At 48.1% G+C, this 17,197-nt stretch overlaps 1 protein-coding gene across 9 annotated transcripts in view; it reads left to right on the top strand.

Moving 5' to 3' along the window:
- Positions 1 to 17,197, top strand: part of GATAD2A (GATA zinc finger domain containing 2A) — a 91,553-nt gene that overhangs the window by 72,599 nt on the left and 1,757 nt on the right. For 6 of the 9 annotated variants that reach the window (XM_061601707.1, XM_061601709.1, XM_061601701.1 and 3 more), the window contains 7 exons: positions 3,833 to 3,964; positions 5,212 to 5,304; positions 6,423 to 6,554; positions 8,472 to 8,660; positions 12,644 to 12,923; positions 13,896 to 14,176; positions 16,111 to 16,291. In XM_061601707.1, coding sequence (XP_061457691.1) covers positions 3,833 to 3,964; positions 5,212 to 5,304; positions 6,423 to 6,554; positions 8,472 to 8,660; positions 12,644 to 12,923; positions 13,896 to 14,176; positions 16,111 to 16,291 — 1,288 coding nt within the window. The remainder of the gene's footprint in view (positions 1 to 3,832; positions 3,965 to 5,211; positions 5,305 to 6,422; positions 6,555 to 8,471; positions 8,661 to 12,643; positions 12,924 to 13,895; positions 14,177 to 16,110; positions 16,292 to 17,197) is intronic. The other 3 variants (XM_061601708.1, XM_061601702.1, XM_061601703.1) reach the window with 2 other exon arrangements.

The raw sequence follows: 17,197 nt of genomic DNA, 5'->3' as shown, positions 1-17,197 counted from the left end.
CCAATAATTTCAATAGCCATTATTCCATTATCCATATTAATTCCATCTTCCATCTTCAATAGTCCTGTTAAGTCCAGTAATTTCAGTGTCCAATCTTCCATTATCAGTATTCCATAATAATCTTGCTGTCATAACCATAGTCATATAATAAGAGTCTGATGGGAATTTCCTCTATCCCAAATATTTTCTTCCCATCAATTCTGAATAAGTTGCTGAAATATTGTTGTAAAGTCATATCTGTGTTCTTCTTTTTTACAAAATGCACTGGCTCATCTCTTGAGAGTTTTTCCATTGTCACATGGCTGCAGTTAATTCCATAGATTTTCTCTATATCAAGCTCCATCACGTCATTCCAGTCCAGAAGATTATCCAAGCCATTGATAACTTTATCTCTAATATCTTCATTAATTTCTTCAGAGATAACGTTAAATTCCGAACAGTAGATTTTATTTCTAATATCTATAAACTCCAGATCTTTTTCCAATTCCACATTTGTTCCAATCTCCAGGGCTTGTATCTTCCCTTTATTTTTTCTTTTCTCATCTCTGATCTCATTCTCCTCTCTCACAGGATCCCCTATTTCTTTAAGCTCCTGCGTCATTTTGCTCAGTTCAATTTTCAGCTCCTTACTGCCCTGTCGCAGGGTTTGTTTCGTTATCTCAATCTCATCCATTATTTTCTGAAACATAATTACTTCCAGATTCTCAGCCACTTTCTTGATTGCCATTTTTAAAACCACGAAAACAAAACAAAACAAAAATAAAGAAGAACCACTTCTTATTTCAGCAACAATTGGGTTAATATTCCAGGCTTGATGACATCACAGTATAAACAGAGCAGCCTGCCTTATCTCTGTATGTTCAAAAATACAAAACAAATTTAGTTCCCAGCATCAAAACAGTTAGTGGCGTCGTGAAGAAGCAGATTCGTCAAAATAAAATAGACCAAAAAGAGAATAGTCCCAGACAATATAATGTTCCTCGGAATAGAAATCCCTCTTCTGTTTATATCTTTAGAATGCACTTCCAGGACAGCTTTTTGCAATAGAAACAGAGATAAGCTGTTAATTTCGTGAATAACAGAGAAGAGTTATAGCTCATCCAGAAGTTCTTTAAAGCTGATTAATTTGATAAATCTCTTTTTGCTGCAACAATTTAAACCAAGTAAAAAAAATAATAGAAAGAAGGGTGCTTGCCTGTTAGTCTGTTTTCTCTTTGAAGAAAAGATAAACGTATCGCATTAAACAGATAGAGCTTGTTCGGAAGTCCATCCAGCATTGCTGGCTGGACCTTTTCTCATAAATTAATGAAATCCAGTCCTCCCAACAAAAACAGGCTTTTGAGGTTGATCTCTACGTTACCTCCCTGCCCGGGAGAAATTTCATCAGTCAAAAAAAAAATGTTCTGACTGATTTATATCTGAATAAGCTTCTTTTGAGGCGGGAGCCCGTCTCAAAAGCAGGCACAAGCGAAGTCACCCTTCCCGGAAGTCAAGTCTGTTATGATGTTTTAGTGCTTTCGTTTGCCTCCCTGGGCTCCTGCTGGGAGGAAGGGTGGGATATAAATCTAATATATAAAATCCCATCAGCCCCCAGCAAGCAGAGCCAGTTGAGCAGGGATGGGGGGAGTTGTCGTTCAGCAACATCTGGAGGAACTAGGGTTCCCCACACCTGCTGTAGAGCTCTTAACAACAATAAAACCATAGGTGTCCAGTTAATACTCCATAATTTGGCTGGGTCACTCCTCAGTGAAAGCCTTCTTCAGTTAGCCGCCTTAACGCCGTGAGGGCAAAACTGAGGGGGAGGACGCTGGCAGGCAAGGGCCAATCCCAGGTCCAGATAGGAAGGCTGGCTGGCTGAGGGCAGATGGAGATTGATGGGGCGATACCCTGTTCACCCTAGTGGGCCAGACGTCACTTTTTCCTGTGTTGCATTTCAGTCTCCCAGCTCTTGTTTCAAATACTGCTGCTGTGCTCTGACCTTGTGACACCCTGTCCTTGGTTTCCTTGGCTTCTGATCCTCCCTCCCTCCCATCATTCTAGGTTTTATCCCCAGTTACATCATGTGGGTCTTCTAATTCAGCCACCCCTAGCTGCACCAGAGTGTTTCTGCTCCCCTAAGACCTCCATCCTTTCCCCCAGGCACCTGGTTGGCCACTGTGAGAACAGGATGCTGGACTAGAAGGGCCACTGGCCTGATCCAGCAGGCTCTTCTTATGTTCTGCCCGTAGTTTATTTATTTATTTTATTTAAAATATTTCTACCCCTCCCTTCTCCCCTATAATAGGGCACTCAGGGCGGCTTACAAAAATAAAATCAAACACGTACATAATAAAATTGTAAACAGTAAAGTCACAAAAACATTGAAATAAATTTAAATACTTAAAATATTATAGATAGATAGATAGATATAGATATAGATATAGATATAGATATATAGATATATATATAGATATACACACACACATATACATATATAGAGAGATCAGTACTAAAGGGACTACAAAGGTAAAATTTAACGCAGAAGGCATAAAGTCAGTGTCAGGCTCTACCCTCAGTCCTTCCCAAAGGCTCTCCGGAACAAGATCGTTTTCAGAAGTCTCCGGAAAACCAACAGGGAGAGAGCAGAGCGGACTTCTTGGGGTAGGGCATTCCAGCGCTTCAACCCCAGCCCACCTGTAAAGCATTTCATGAAGGCCTATCCCTTTCTCCTTGTCTGCCCCTTTATTATTCTTACTGACGTTGTTGTTGTTATATTCATTTGTATCCTGCCTTTCCCTGAACTGGGATGCGAGGCGGCCTACAAAAATGTAACCAGATATAGTTAAAAACATATAAATAGAACGTACCAAAGTTGTAATTAAAGTGTAAAATTAAAATCATTTAAAACATACCGATTAAAAACAACCCTACAAAATACATATCAGTAAAAATGGCACTCTTTTTAATAGCCCTTGCAGTTAGTTCCCAAAAGCCTATTGGTAGAAAAATCTTCACCTACCAATGGAAGGACAGCAGTGAGGGTGCCATTCTGACTTTCCTATGAAGGGAGTTCTAGAGCCTGGGGGCAGCCACTGAGAAGGCCCTCTCCTGTTTTCCCACCAGAAGTGCCTGTGAGGGTGGTGGAGCTGAGAGAAGGGTCTCTACATAATGATCTTTGGTCTCAGGGGGGCTCATATGGAATGGCCAGCACGTACACGTACATCAGCAGTGGGGAATCTAAATAGGCCTGGTCAAGGTCCTAATTTGGGCTGCTAGGGTGTTTTGCCTAAGCGACACCCACCACGCAGCTGCAAGGGGACAGTTGGGAGTTGTAAAGTGCGCTCCTGATTGTCTCTTGGCAAGCAGGGCTTGCTCTCGGCACCAAGCAGCTGATTGACACTGACAGCAAGCCCTTGTGAAGGTGTCCGTACGAAGCTGGATTCTAACTGTACCTGCAGGCAAATGGACATTTATTCCTCTGCAGACCGCCTTTATTGCTGTTCTGCAGAGGAAGAATGTAAGTTTGCTAGCGTGCTTTCAATCCAAACTGCACCTGCGAACGAACAAAACAAAAGGTGAAGCTGTCACCTGGTGACCAAAATGACTTTGGGCGATTGACCGGCTAGAAGCCCCACCTACCTGTCAAAAGTGGTCCATGGGGGGAGGTCAGGATCCAGCCCACCAACCTGACCAAGGTCTGCACCTTCGACCTGTGTGATTGTTGCCCCTCTCCTCCCTTCAAATCTGTCCCCAAAACAGCATCCCATTCAGCCATTCCCCTGAGCCCTCCTTCCCAACTGGAAAATTAAGCCTTCACACCTCTCCCTTTCTCTCTCTGCGCCCGTCCTTGCAGAAAAGCAGCCCAGAGGAGCGAGAGCAGATGATCAAGCAGCTGAAGGAAGAGCTGCGGTTAGAAGAGGCTAAACTCGTGCTGCTGAAGAAATTACGGCAGAGTCAGATACAGAAGGAGACGACGGCTCAGAAGGTACTGCTTAGCTTGCTGATCACTCGTTCTGTGTTAGCTCCCGCAGTGGCTGGTGAAGGCAGCTGCACTCAGGGATAAGAATGTCAGAATTGCCTGGCAGTTTCCCCGTCTGAAATCCTGAGGAGCCACTGCCAGTTAGTGCAGATGGTAGTGAGCTAGGTGGAACAGGGGCCTGACTTGGTATAAGGCAGCTTCCTATTTCCCTGTTTCAAATCAGAATAAAAAACTGTATTTTCAAGGGAAAGACCGTAACCGAGTGGAAGAGGGGAATGTTTCCTACACCCAGGAACCAAATGCACAGTTATAAGATGGAGGACCCTTGGCTCAGCAACACCACATGCGAGAAGTATCTTGGGATTGGTGTTGATCACAGGTTGCATATGAGCCAACAGTGCGATGTAGCTGCAAAAAAGGCAAATGCTGTTTAGGCTGCATTAACAGAAGTATAGTTTCCACATTGTGTGAAGTATTAGTTCCCCTCTATTCGGCACTGGTTAGGCCTCACCTTAAGTACTGCGTCTAGTTCTGGTGTCCGCACTTCAAAAAGGATGCAGACAAACTGGAACAGGTTCAGAGGAGGGCAACAAGGATGATCAGGGGACTGGAAGCAAAGCCCTATGAGGAGAGATTGAAAGAACTGAGCATGTTTAGCCTTGAAAAGAGAAGACTGAGGGGAGATATGATAGCACTCTTCAAATACTTGAAAGGTTGCCACACAGAGGAGCGCCAGGATCTTTTTTCAATTGTCCCAGGACATGGAATAATGGTGTCAACAGGAAGCCAGATTTTGGCTGAACATCAGGAAAAACTTCCTAACTGTTAGAGCCATACGACAATGGAATCAATGACCTAGGGAGGAGGGGGGCTCTCCCACACTGGAGACCTTCAAGAGGCAGCTGGGCAGGCATCTGTTGGGTATGCTTAAAGTTGGATTCCTGCCTTCAGCAGGGGGTTGGACTTGATGGCCTTATGGGCCCCTTCCAGCTCCACTATTCTATGATCCTGTGTTTCCCATCTGAAACCTTCAACAGTTGCTGCCAGTCAGTGTAGACAACACTGGATGGACTGATGGTGTGCTTGGTATACAGCACTTCCTATGTTTCTGTGATGTGGGAAAAGGGCAGTTGGGTAGCGGAATCAAGATAGCACAACCGTCCTGGGATTTTTAATTGCCCAGTCCCTAATTACTTTTTGCTCCATCTCTTCTCTCTCTCCCCCCATGCCCCTTTTGCATACGTGTTGAGTAGCCTGTTGGCTCTTCAGGAAATGCTGTGGCAACTCCTCCACCGCTGGTGCGGGGAACACAGAACATTGCATCTAGCAAGTCTGCCCTTCTTCAGGTGAGTGTGCGGGGAGAGGAAGCACAAGATGGCGGTCGAGCTGGGCACGCATTTGGGTTGAGCGAAAATGAAAGGAACGGGGAGGGAATGTAGCCTGGGGCGTGCTCTGCCCAAGCCATCCCCTCAGATGCAAACTGCTTCTGAGCAGCAAACAGAACCCTGCTTGTGTGATGAACAGGCCGGTTCCTATTTTGGCGCTTGGAGCCATCCGTCTTGCTCACACGACCAGAACTGGTACACGTTTTGCAGATCGGACAAGTATTCAAAGCGGTTAGCAGAAAGGAAGCCCAAACTGACCTCCAATGTTTCCCAGATTTTTCTGTTTGTTTGTTTAAAAGTTGGAATTAAAAAGTTGGCGTGCCTCACTCCTTCATTCAAAATAAAAATATTTATTATTAAATTTGTATCTTTCCCTTCTTCCCAAAAAATAGTCTTTTTTTTAAGCATCCACAGAGTTAAGAATTGCCCACCCTCAGAGGAGTCTAACCTTTCTTCCCCACCCCAGCAAAAAAAGCCTACTTTTTTCCAAGTCATTGTTCTAGGTCCGCCACTTCATTGAAAGCAGGCAAACCACCACCATGATGGCTCAGGCAGAATTTCAGTCTGCACCCGTGGGTGGATAATTCTGTTGCATGTCCACGCTGGGATTGGTTTTCCTTGAATATAGCCCAGTGTAGGAACAAGATCCTTGCAGAAGCTGATTCGGAGGTGAAGCCAAAGGAGTCACACGTGCAGAGACACAACAGGCAGCAGCCTCTTTCGGGCAGGCAAATCTGTTGCAGCTTTTGCTATGAATGATCCAATGCAGGGACGCCACAGAGGCTTATTGTCACAACCTATTTTTTTCTTTCAGCCACTCAGGTAGCTTCCTTGGAGGTTCTGAGGCAGGAAGGTCAATTTCCCCCCCTTACCAATCAGATCATTTAGCTGCCCTTTAGTTCATTTTGGAAATCGCTGCCCTGTGTTCAGAGCCTCCCTAACCATACAGCAAATATTCTGCTGGCTTCAGTCCTGCTGTTCAACCTCCTGTTGGGCAACTGGGGAGCTTCGGTGACGCTAAATTTGGCCTTCTGCTCTTACAGAGAAAACTGCCTCCCTTTTCCTCCCGCCCCTTACAGAATTCTTCTTCGCGGATTCCCGGGACGGTTATCCCTCCCCCGTTGATCCGCGGCGGACAGCAGGCGTCTTCAAAGTTGGGCTCTCAGCAAAACGCGCAGATAGTTATGCCCCCTCTAGTCAGAGGAGCGCAGGTGAGTTGCTCGCCTGTCTTGCTCTTTCCTTCTTCCTGCACTGTTCAAGGGACTTGAGGAACCGTAACTAAGCGGCGCAGAAGAGCCAGGTTCAATCCCCAGAGAGAGCTGGGAATTTTCCCCGTCTGAAAAGCTGGGGCAGCACTGCCGATAAATGTAGACAGTCCTAAGCTAGATGGGCCAATTTGCTGTCAGGCGGGTTCCTTTGTTCCTGTTTAAATCAGCTCTTTATTCAGAAGCATGAAGACTGGGATCTTAGCATATCCAGGCCCAGTGCTTGCAGGCGGTCAGGCTAGGCACTGGCCGAGGGGCCCCTACTGCTGCGTCTGGGCAGGTGTAGATCCAGCTCTGTGATCTGCACTAGCATTGGTTGCAGAGCCTTTTCTCTGCAGCCTACTGCTACCAAGGAGTGCAGAGTGGAAGACACCCTCTCGGGCAAACGCGCCCGCGCCCCGCTGCTGGCACAGACTGGCCGCGCCGCTTGCTGCATCACCTCTCCGGCGTGCTGTGCGCGCAGGCTTGCCATCGCCCAAGATGGTGGCAGGGGCGTCAAGAGGCCCCTGCCATCATCTTTGGTGATGGTAGGTGTGAGCACACTGACACAGCTGGGACTGTTTAAGCCCCTGGTGGTAGTGAGGAGCGGTAGTGCCGCCGTCGCCACCCTTGAGGGCCCACTGCAGTCTGGTGCCGGCCCTGAGTATGTCTAGGGGAAAGGCCATAGTGCACATGCTTTGCACGCGCAAAGTCCCAGGTCCAATCCTCAGCATCTCCAGATGTGCTGAGGAGCTGTTGGCAGCCAGTTGCCTGTGTTTGCACATCACGGCGAGTGGTAAACCGTGGCTTATTCTGAAGCGAGCAGCGTGCTGGCACGTGGTGCTGAATCTTTCCCGTCTTGCAGCAGACCATTGTTTTGCTTTAGACAGAACAAAAACCACAAGCGCTGGCGCAGCTGTCACGGTAGCCAAGGTGCCTGGTTAGTGCTTCTCCTTGAGCCAGGAGCAAGCTGCACACTCGCAGTAAAATTAAGGCATGTTCTTGTGTTCCAAAGTGTGTGGAATGCTGAGGGTTGTAGCCAACTAAATCCTACTCAGAGTAGACCAACTGAAATTAATGGAGTGCAGTTAGTCATTTTAATTGGTCTGTTCTGAGTTGGATGGATGCAACCACGAGCTACCATATTTTTTGCATTTATTATTATTATTAATTTCCAACCCTGTTTCACAAAAGAAAACAGGGGAGGCCAAACATCATGTCACCAATGCTTTTTACCATTCTAAGAATTAACGTTAAACCTGTAAACTGCCCAGAGAGCTTCTGCTATGGGGCTGTATATAAGTACAATCAATCAATAAAGTCAAATGCCACCCTGGGCTCCTGCTGGGAGGAAGGGTAGGATATAAATCTAATAAATAAATAATAAATGTACAACGTAAACGTACTTTTAACGAAAGAAAGGGGGAAACCAATGCTGAGCACGCTTGTGAGACCGTTAAAGACCTACCTTGAGGGGTTGTGTGTTAGGACACTTGAGCTGGGTCCATGGTTAGAGTAGACCCCACTAAAATCAAAAGGTGTGGCTAACTTAGATCCCATTCATTTCAGTGAGTCTAGTTTGGGTAGAATTTAGTTGGTTTTCTCATTATTATGTTTGACAGAGAGCAAAAAATTAACGTCCGATCTTCTTGGGGTTGAACCCAACCATCCTCTCATCTGTTGCAAAAATGAACCTGCAGGGTTGGTTTTTCTACCATTTCCTGTCTTCAAAAAATGTTAATGCTGTTGCTCTCTCTCTCTTTTCTTTTCGCCCTTCTGACTCCCCCCCATTGCGTCATCTTTCTCTCGCCCTTCTTCTCTGCTGCCATTCTCTGCTCCTCCCCTTCCATTTTCCCTCCCTCCCCATGGATCCATCTGCATCAGCCCATTTCTGTGTCTCCCCAGCAAATCCACAACATCCGCCAGCACTCCAGCTCGGGGCCGCCTCCGTTGCTCTTGGCCCCGCGGGCGTCTGTCCCAAGCGTGCAGATCCAGGGTCAGCGCATCATACAACAGGGCCTCATCCGCGTTGCCAGCGTCCCAAATGCAAGCCTTCTGGTCAACATCCCGCAGGTGAGCTTGAGAAGCGGGGCGGGGGTGAGCGATCGAGGCTGCCCCACAGAGCCACCATTTGTATCCTCGACATCTGTCAGCTCTGCACTGAGACAGCAGTGCCGGTGGGGGCTGGGAATTCCTGGGTAGTTATCAGTTCGGGAAAGTCCTTAGCTGGCAGTCTGGTCGTAAATCTGCCAGGCTAACGAGGATGAAACATGATAAGGGAAGGCCCGTCCTAAGCTTACGTGCCAAGCCAGAAGTCCAGAAGCGAGGTCAGTAGAGGTCCGGGTTCAGTTGCCAAGGGGTCAGTCCAAGATAAGATTCAGGGAAACTAGAAACACACGAAGCCACGCCTAACGTTGTAGTCAGCAACAAGCTGCAGCCAAGGTTTGACTTTTAAGGAGCGGGTTTGTCAGCAGGTGTGAGCCCTCAGCGTTTTGGCCTTAAGTGGACAGGCCTGCCCCTCTTCTGCCTGACCTTCTGTTGTCTACGTTCTGCAGGTGAGGGGGGAGTATCCTGTTCACTGCCTGCGTCTGGCTGAAGGGCTTCAGCCGAGTCTGGGGTGCTCTGCAGCTGAGGGGGAGAAGGAGCTGGTTCTCAGGAGTTTCCTCCATTTCTCCTTCTGGGTCTGCTGCTTCTGGGTCTGCTGCTGTTGCTCCCGAGTCATCCTTGTCTGATGAGTCCTCCGACGGGGCCATGACAACATCTTTATTATTCTCATTATTATCATAGTACATGGTGGTAATGGATGGGTGATGATTGTTCACCATCATCGTCATTCATTGTTGTTGTGGCTGCAAAAAAGGCAAATGCTGTATTAGGCTGCATTAACAGAAGTATAGTTTCCAAATCGCGTGAAGTATTAGTTCCCCTCTATTCAGCACTGGTTAGGCCTCATCTTGAATACTGCGTCCAGTTCTGGTCTCCGCACTTCAAGAAGGATGCAGACAAACTGGAACGGGTTCAGAGGAGGGCAACAAGGATGATCAGGGGACTGGAAACAAAGCCCTATGAGGAGAGACTGAAAGAACTGGGCATGTTTAGCCTGGAGAAGAGAAGACTGAGGGGAGACATGATAGCACTCTTCAAGCACTTGAAGGGCTGTCACATAGAGGAGGGCTGGGATCTCTTCTCGATCGTCCCAGAGTGCAGGACACGGAATAATGGGCTCAAGTTGCAGGAAGCCAGATTTCGACTGGACATCAGGAAAAACTCCCTAAGTGTTAGAGCCATACGACAATGGAACCAATGACCTAGAGAGGTAGTGGGCTCTCCGACACTGGAGGCCTTCAAGAGGCAGCTGGACAGCCATCTGTCGGGAATGCTTTGATTTGGATTCCTGCATTGAGCAGGGGGTTGGACTGGATGGCCTTATAGACCCCTTCCAACTCTACGATTCTATGATTATTTAATTAATTCATATACCACTTAATGCCAAACTAGGCTTCTGAGCAGTTTACAAGCATAAAATCCAATTTTACAGACATTAAAACATAAATTGAGAGTACTCCTCAAGTCCTTGAAAGGTTGCCACACAGAGGAGGGCCAAGATCTCTTCTCGATCGTCAATAGGCTCAAGTTACAGGAAGCCAGATTTTGACTGAATATCAGGGAAAAAACCTCCCTATTAGAGCAGTATGACAATGGAACCAATGACCTCGGGAGGTGGTGGGCTCTCCTACACTGCACACATTCAAGAGGCAGCTGGACAGCCACCACTTGGAGATGTTTTAAGTTAGATTCCCGCATCGAGCAGAGGTTGGACTCCAGCTCTATGATTGTATGAAAGCCCAAAGTGCACCGACAGAAATGATTTATTATACTATTATTATTAATTTCATATATGAATCGCTTCCCATGAGTTATTCAGAAGCAATTTACAATATAATAACATATGTATATAAATGTAAGTTACATTTTTTAAAAAATTATATATATATATACATATATTTAAAAATCTGAAAATATAGGACCTTTTTTTTTTAACAATGGCAGCCCTTACATAATATCAATTCAAATCCAAGACAGATGCCAACCAGATTTTAGAAGGCTGGTTGAAAGAGGAGCATTTTTAGCAGGTGTTGAAGAGACATATCATTATTATTCATTTCCTTTCTTACCTGCTCTTCATTGTAAGATCTGAGGGTGGATTGGAACAGCTTGAAGTAAAGCATTAAAAACTAATTTGTTTTGAACTGACTAGGATGGGTCCTAATGTATATCTTGGGTATCAACAATCAAGGTGAAGCGGTGCACTGTCAGTATACAACGGAAACTACATAATGGAGGTGCTAGGCGCAGCTCTGTGGCTAGGTAATACTACAGTTTAGAGCAGCCTTTCCCAACCGGTGTGCCTCCAGATGTTGTTGGGCCACAACTCCCATCAGCCTCAGCCAGCATTGCCAATGGCTGAGGCTGATGGGAGTTGTGGTCCAACAACATCCGGAGGCACATCGGTTGGGAAAGACTGGCTTAGAGGCTGCCTCAGAGAATTCCCTCATTATATACCGCTTGCTGCCATGAATATTTTTCTGAGCAGTTTACAAGTTGAGAAGCCGTTACACAGCCATTAAAATGATCAAAACACACATATAACAATCCCGGTTAGGGTTAGGGTGATGTCTGTGTAAATAGGTTCATAAAGAAGGATGCTGCCTACTGTGTCTCTGACTGAGTTGCTGTTTTTGGGCCTAACTTTCTCTTGAGGGTTTTTTCCCCTGTCACATTAGCAGGAATCCAGCGATTTGGTCTCACTCAGTGCACAGGCATGCCAGAATTACCCACCCATAGAGGAGGTTGCATGCAGGGTCTCGGCGCTTTGGGGAGTTCTGCTGTGTGTGACTGGACACACACAACCACTATTCAGCTAGATGGACCAACGGTTTAACTCGGTATAAAGTCCCATGTTTTAGTAAGGGATTGTACCTTTGTGGAAGAGCACCTACTTTGTGGGCTAAAGGCCAGATTTATTTTATTTATTTATCTTTCGTGTAAAAAGGGGCAAATACAATAAAGTAAAACAGCTTACAAAACTGAGACAATAGAAACTACATTTTTTTTTAAAAAAAGTGATATTCAATGGTAGTCCTACTCAGAGTAGACCCCCTGAAGTTAATGAACATGACTAAGTGAGGTTCATTACTTTCAATGGATCTACTCTGAGTAGAACTACCGTTGGATAAAACCCATCCATGTTCATCCACCCGACTAAAAAGATGACAATAAAGAGGCCATAGACATAACTAGATACCTGCCCAGTTAAGAACCAAAAACCGGGGGAATTAAAAATGGTTTTTCCTGGTGCCTAAAAACAGACAATGGGACCAGGTGTGCTCCCCGGGGGGGTGGGAGGGTTCCACAAGTGGGGAGCCCCCATTGAAAAGGGCCGGTTCTGGCGTCGCCACCCTCTGCACCTCTCTGAGGAAACGCACAAACAAGGGCCTCAGATGACGAGCCTGGTACCGAGCATGGGTCCTGTGGGGAACGGCGGCCCTTGAGGTGTTGGCTTTATAAGTTAAAATGAGCACTTTGAATTGAGCCCGGACAGTATTTGGCGCAGAGTGGGAAGCGGCGGTAACGCAGCCGAAGCTCTGCTCATGGCCGGAGTTCGATTCCAACGGAAGGAGGAAGTCAAATCTCCGGTAAAAGGGGTCGAGGTCCACTCAGCCTTCCATCCATCCGTGGTCGGTGAAATGAGTACCCGGCATACGCTGGGGGGTAAAGAAAGGCTGGGGACGGAACTGGCAATCCCACCCCATATATACGGTCTGCCTAGTAAACGTCGCAAGACGTCACCCTAAGAGTCGGAAACGACACGCACTACAAGTGCGGGGACACCTTTACCTTTTTTTTCACCCCTCACTCACAAGTTCTCCTCAGTATTAAAAGACTCTGCCTTTAGAACTTCCTGGCCTGTTTCAAAGCAAGCATGATGACAGGACAGCGCAGTCCCCCTGAACTGCCTTTTTTTTAAAACCTCCCGTCCCCTCCTCCTCCTCCAGGCCTCCCCAACTTCGCTCAAAGGTACAGCTGTGACGTCGGCCCAGGTGAACGCCGCCGCCACCAGCGTCGCCTCCATCGTCAACTCCAACGACTCCCCGGCCAGCCGGCAAGCTGCCGCCAAGCTGGCACTGCGGAAACAGCTGGAGAAGACGCTGTTGGAAATCCCCCCGCCCAAGCCGCCGGCCCCCGAAATGAACTTCCTGCCCAGTGCGGCCAATAATGAGTTCATCTACCTGGTGGGCTTGGAGGAGGTGGTTCAGAACCTACTAGAAGCACAAGGTGAGGAGGGGGAACCCCTTAAAGACTCCAAAGTCTTCCTTGGAAGAGCCTTTGGGTTGTGTCCTACTGTTGAGTAGACTCACTGAAACTCATGCGTCTAGGTTAGGAACTCAGAGTAACTTTAAATGTGGCCCTGATTTGTGAAACAACATTCATGTTGACCTACGACAGGCGCCCACTATCTGGAAACAATTGAAGACTTTTTTTGTTTCGACTAGTCGGGTGTCTCTCCTGTATTGTTCTTAATCCTTGTCCTCAGCTGTTTCTTTTGCCCTGTTTTTAAAACCATTTTTAGCTATTTTATGGTCTGTTCATAAACCGCCTGGAGAGGTACATAAAAAGGCATTTCAGAAATTAAATTAAAAAATCCTTTTCTTTCAGTGGGTCTATGAGCAGGCTTTCTCAGTGGTGGCCCCCAGATTATGGAATGAGCTCGCCTGGCACCAACACTGTTATCTTTTTGGCGCCAGGTCAAGACTTTCCTCTTCTCCCAGGCATTTTAGCATGTGTTTTTAAATGGTTTTTTTTTTGTTTTTAAATTTGTATATTTGTTTTTGATTGTTGCAAACTGCCCAGAGAGCTTCGGCTATGGGGCAGTATACAAATGTAATTATTATTATTGTTATTGTTTTGTTGTTGTTGTTGTTGATGATGATAATAATAATAATAATAATAATAATAATAATAATAATAATAATAATAATAATAAACATTGATTGCAACCCTAGGGAATAAATGACACCCATGTAACTTTGGCGTTGTGTGTTGAAGCAGTTAAAATTCTGCGCCTAGGGAAGGCTGGATTCTGCAACCTGTGTGTATTATGTAACTTCGGGCGCTTTATGTTGGTGGCTGGGGGATGTTTGTTTGTTTATTTATTTATTTATTACATTTGTGTACCGCCCCATAGCTGAGGCTCTCTGGGATGTTGTCCTGATGTTCTGGACCGACTCTCCCTGCTTCCTCCCCCAGGTAAGGTTTCCTCCGCGCCCTCGTCGCAGGAGCCCTACACGTGCATCCAGTGCAAGACGGACTTCACTTGCCGGTGGCGGGAGGAGAAGAGCGGCTCCATCATGTGCGAGACGTGCATGTCGTCCAACCAGAAGAAGGCGCTCAAGGCAGAGCACACCAGCCGGCTGAAGGCCGCCTTCGTCAAGGCCCTGCAGCAGGAGCAGGAGATTGAGCAGCGGATCCTGCAACAGGCAGCCTCCCCTGTACAGACCAAAGCAGAGCAGCATCACTCACTCAAGCAGGTGGGTGTATGGCCAGGGAGCGCCCTTGGTTTTCCAGCTGGCTGTGCTGAATAAGTTTGCTTCGCAGGCCGAAGTAGAGCCCTCCTTCCCTTGCTAGTCCATGTTGATACAGAAACAGAAGACTGAAAACCGGTGAAAGCAATTGGCAACCAGAAGAACGTATCTATGTAAAAAGAATCTAGTGTCAAAGGCCAGGGAAGGAGGTGTGTCTTCCACATGCAAAGGTGCCAAGGGCACCTCTGTAAACAAGGGGTGACTAGCCTCTTGGCCCTCCAGATGTGGCTGGACTGCAACTCTTTGACTGTTGACCATGCTAGTGGCTGGGAATTGGGAGTCCAGTTTCCACACACACACTGCATATGAGAGCTGGAAGAATGCCTGTTTGGAAGAGGCATTCCCTCCCTGGAGAGAGGAATGCCTCATCTAAATAAGGGCCTGCCTCCATCCTTTGCATACAGGTGCTGAGGATCCTGGGGTCCTCCCGGAGCCTTGGCCATTCTTGTTGCTGGTGCTGATGGGAGTTGTAGCCCAGCATCATCTGCCGGGCCACAGATTGCCCATCGCTGCTCTAAGGGCCCCCGACCTGCCTGTTCCCCGGCAGCTGGTATTCAGAGGTAGATGGCTTCTGGAGCTTGGAATTCAAAGCTGTCCGTGAAAATAAGCATTGAGAACAATTCTTGCCGAGCCTCTGCGCAGTTGGCACGGTACTGCAGCCAGACTTGTTGAGCCTTGCTGTTGCCCTGCTGGAACCGAGCGTGCCCTCGAACTCGGCCAGACGCAAATGGCAGCAGCTCAGCGGTTTAGGGGTGGGGTGGGAGCTTTAGCACTCCAGGCATCCTGGGACTCTCGTGGCTCAGTAGTGGAACTCCCGCTTGCGTGCAAAAGGGCCCAGGTTCGATCTCTGGCAGGGCTTAGAAAGACCCCTGAGTCTGAAATCCTGGAGAGCCACTGCCACAGGCTGTACTGAGCCAGATGGACGAATGGCCTGACTCGATAGAGGGCAGCTACCGCTGTTCCTGTTTAAATTGGCCCCATGAGGACTGGAACCTTCCCATATTTTAGGAAAAGTGGAGCAGCCGCTTTGCATGCAGAAGGTCCTGTTTTTTAACCCTTGGCATCTGCTGTGATTTGGATTCCTGCCTTGAGCAGGGGGTTGGACTTGATGGCCTTATACGCCCCGTCTGACTCTACTATTCTATGATTCTGTGATCTCCAAACAAGGCTGGGAAGGGCCCCCTCAGGGTGGGCTGTATGGAACAGGATGGACCCAATGGTCTGACTCTGTATAGGACAGCTTCCCATGTCCCTATTTAAAATCAGAATAATGAGAGAATTGGAATCTTGGAGAAGTTATGGGCTGCCTTCAAGTCGATTCGGACTCATGGTGCCCCTGTGAATAGGGGTTTCATGGGAAGCGGTATTCAGAGGGGGTTCACCATTGCCTCCCTCTGAGGGTGAGAGGCAGTGACGGACCCAAGGTCACCCAGGGAGCTTCATGGCTGAGTGGGGGTTCTAACCCAGGTCTCCCAAGTCGTATTCCAACCACTACGCGACACTGGCTCTCTTAACTTTATTTTTAAGGGAAGAGCCAAGACGTGGTGGCAAAGCACCCGCGTAGGGCAGGATAGAGGGGTTCCCTGAAGGTCTGCAGCTCAGTAGCTGAGCCCCTGCTTTGAATTCAGAAGGTCCCAGGTTTAGCCGGCAGCATCTCCAGGTAGGGCTGCAGATGTCCCCCTGCCCGAAATCCTGGCGAGCCGCTGCCAGTCCGTGTGGGCAATCCTGAGTCAGCTGGACTCAGCAGTCTGACTCGGCGTAAGGCAAGTTTCTGACCTTGCTATGAAGTGAGGACATTTTTCCAAGCTTCCCTGTGCAGCGATAGAAGAGGGATTTGGTTCAGGCCGCCTCCTTCATGCCCTTCCCCTCCTGTCCTGCAGGCCTCCAGCCAGCTGCCCCGAAGCGCCAGCACCCCCCGTGGAGTCTTGCATGCATTTAGCCCGTCGCCCAAGTTGCAGAACGCCGCCTCCGGTGTGGCCGTGCTTGGCGGCAGGCAAGGTAAGCGTGCTCAGAGACCCGTCGGCAAAGGAGGTGCTTGGAGGAAGACTCTCGTCAACGCAGGTAGACAACTCGCACTCGAGAACTCTTCTCTTATTTTTTTTCTGCCGCTGGCCGCACTCCCTTGTCCGACCAGCAAACAAAACAAGACTGAACTCCTCCCTCCCTCCCTCCCTCCCTCTGGGCGAAAACGGTGTTCCTCACTTTTCTTCTGTTTAAATTTATTTCCATGCTCTCCTTTTTTTTGGTGTTTTCCACTGTTGCAAAGCAATATGGGGACTCTTAAGCACTCCACAGAATTTGCACCCTGGGGCGTTCTTTTTCCTCTTTTGGTGGCTTCTCTCTTAGGGCTGTTGCCCGGCTTTTGTTTTGGAATTGGTTTTGAGTGTTTTAATTGATTGATTTTCACATATGCTTGAAAACATCATCTTCCCTCTCTTTGGAGGGAAGGGCTGTAGGTCAGTGGAAGAGCATCTGCCTTGCTTTCAGCAGGCCCCAGGTTAAATCCTTGGTACAGTAGGGCCCTGCTTTTCGGCAGCCTAATACGGCGGCGCCAGCGGGGCGATCAGCTGGAGCGCGAGGAGCTCGCGCACTATAGCTGAGCGCTGTCAGCTGGAGTGGTGCAGCTAGAGCTCCTCGCGCTCCAGCTGATCGCCCGCTACAGCTGACAGCAATCAGCTATAGAGCGCGAGCTCCCCATGCTACAGCTGATTGCTGTCAGCTGGAGAGCGGCCGCTGGAATACAGTAGGGCCCCACTTTCCGGCGGTTTTCGTTTTTCGGCGGGGGCCTGGAACTTAACCTGCCACATGAGTGGGGCCCTACTGTATCTGTAGGTAGGGCTGGGAATGTCCCTCCAGTCTGAAACCCTTGGGAGCCACTGCCAGTCAGTGTAGGCAGTACTGAGCTAGATGGCCCAGTGAGTCTGATGCGGTGTAAGGCAGCTTTCTGTGTTCCTAGCAAGTCTGAGT

The sequence above is a fragment of the Rhineura floridana genome, chromosome 18 (genome assembly GCF_030035675.1).
Source record: "Rhineura floridana isolate rRhiFlo1 chromosome 18, rRhiFlo1.hap2, whole genome shotgun sequence".
NCBI lineage: Eukaryota > Metazoa > Chordata > Lepidosauria > Squamata > Rhineuridae > Rhineura > Rhineura floridana.
The sequence above is the reverse complement of the archived record's forward strand: the minus strand, read 5'-3'. Positions and strand labels throughout refer to the sequence as shown.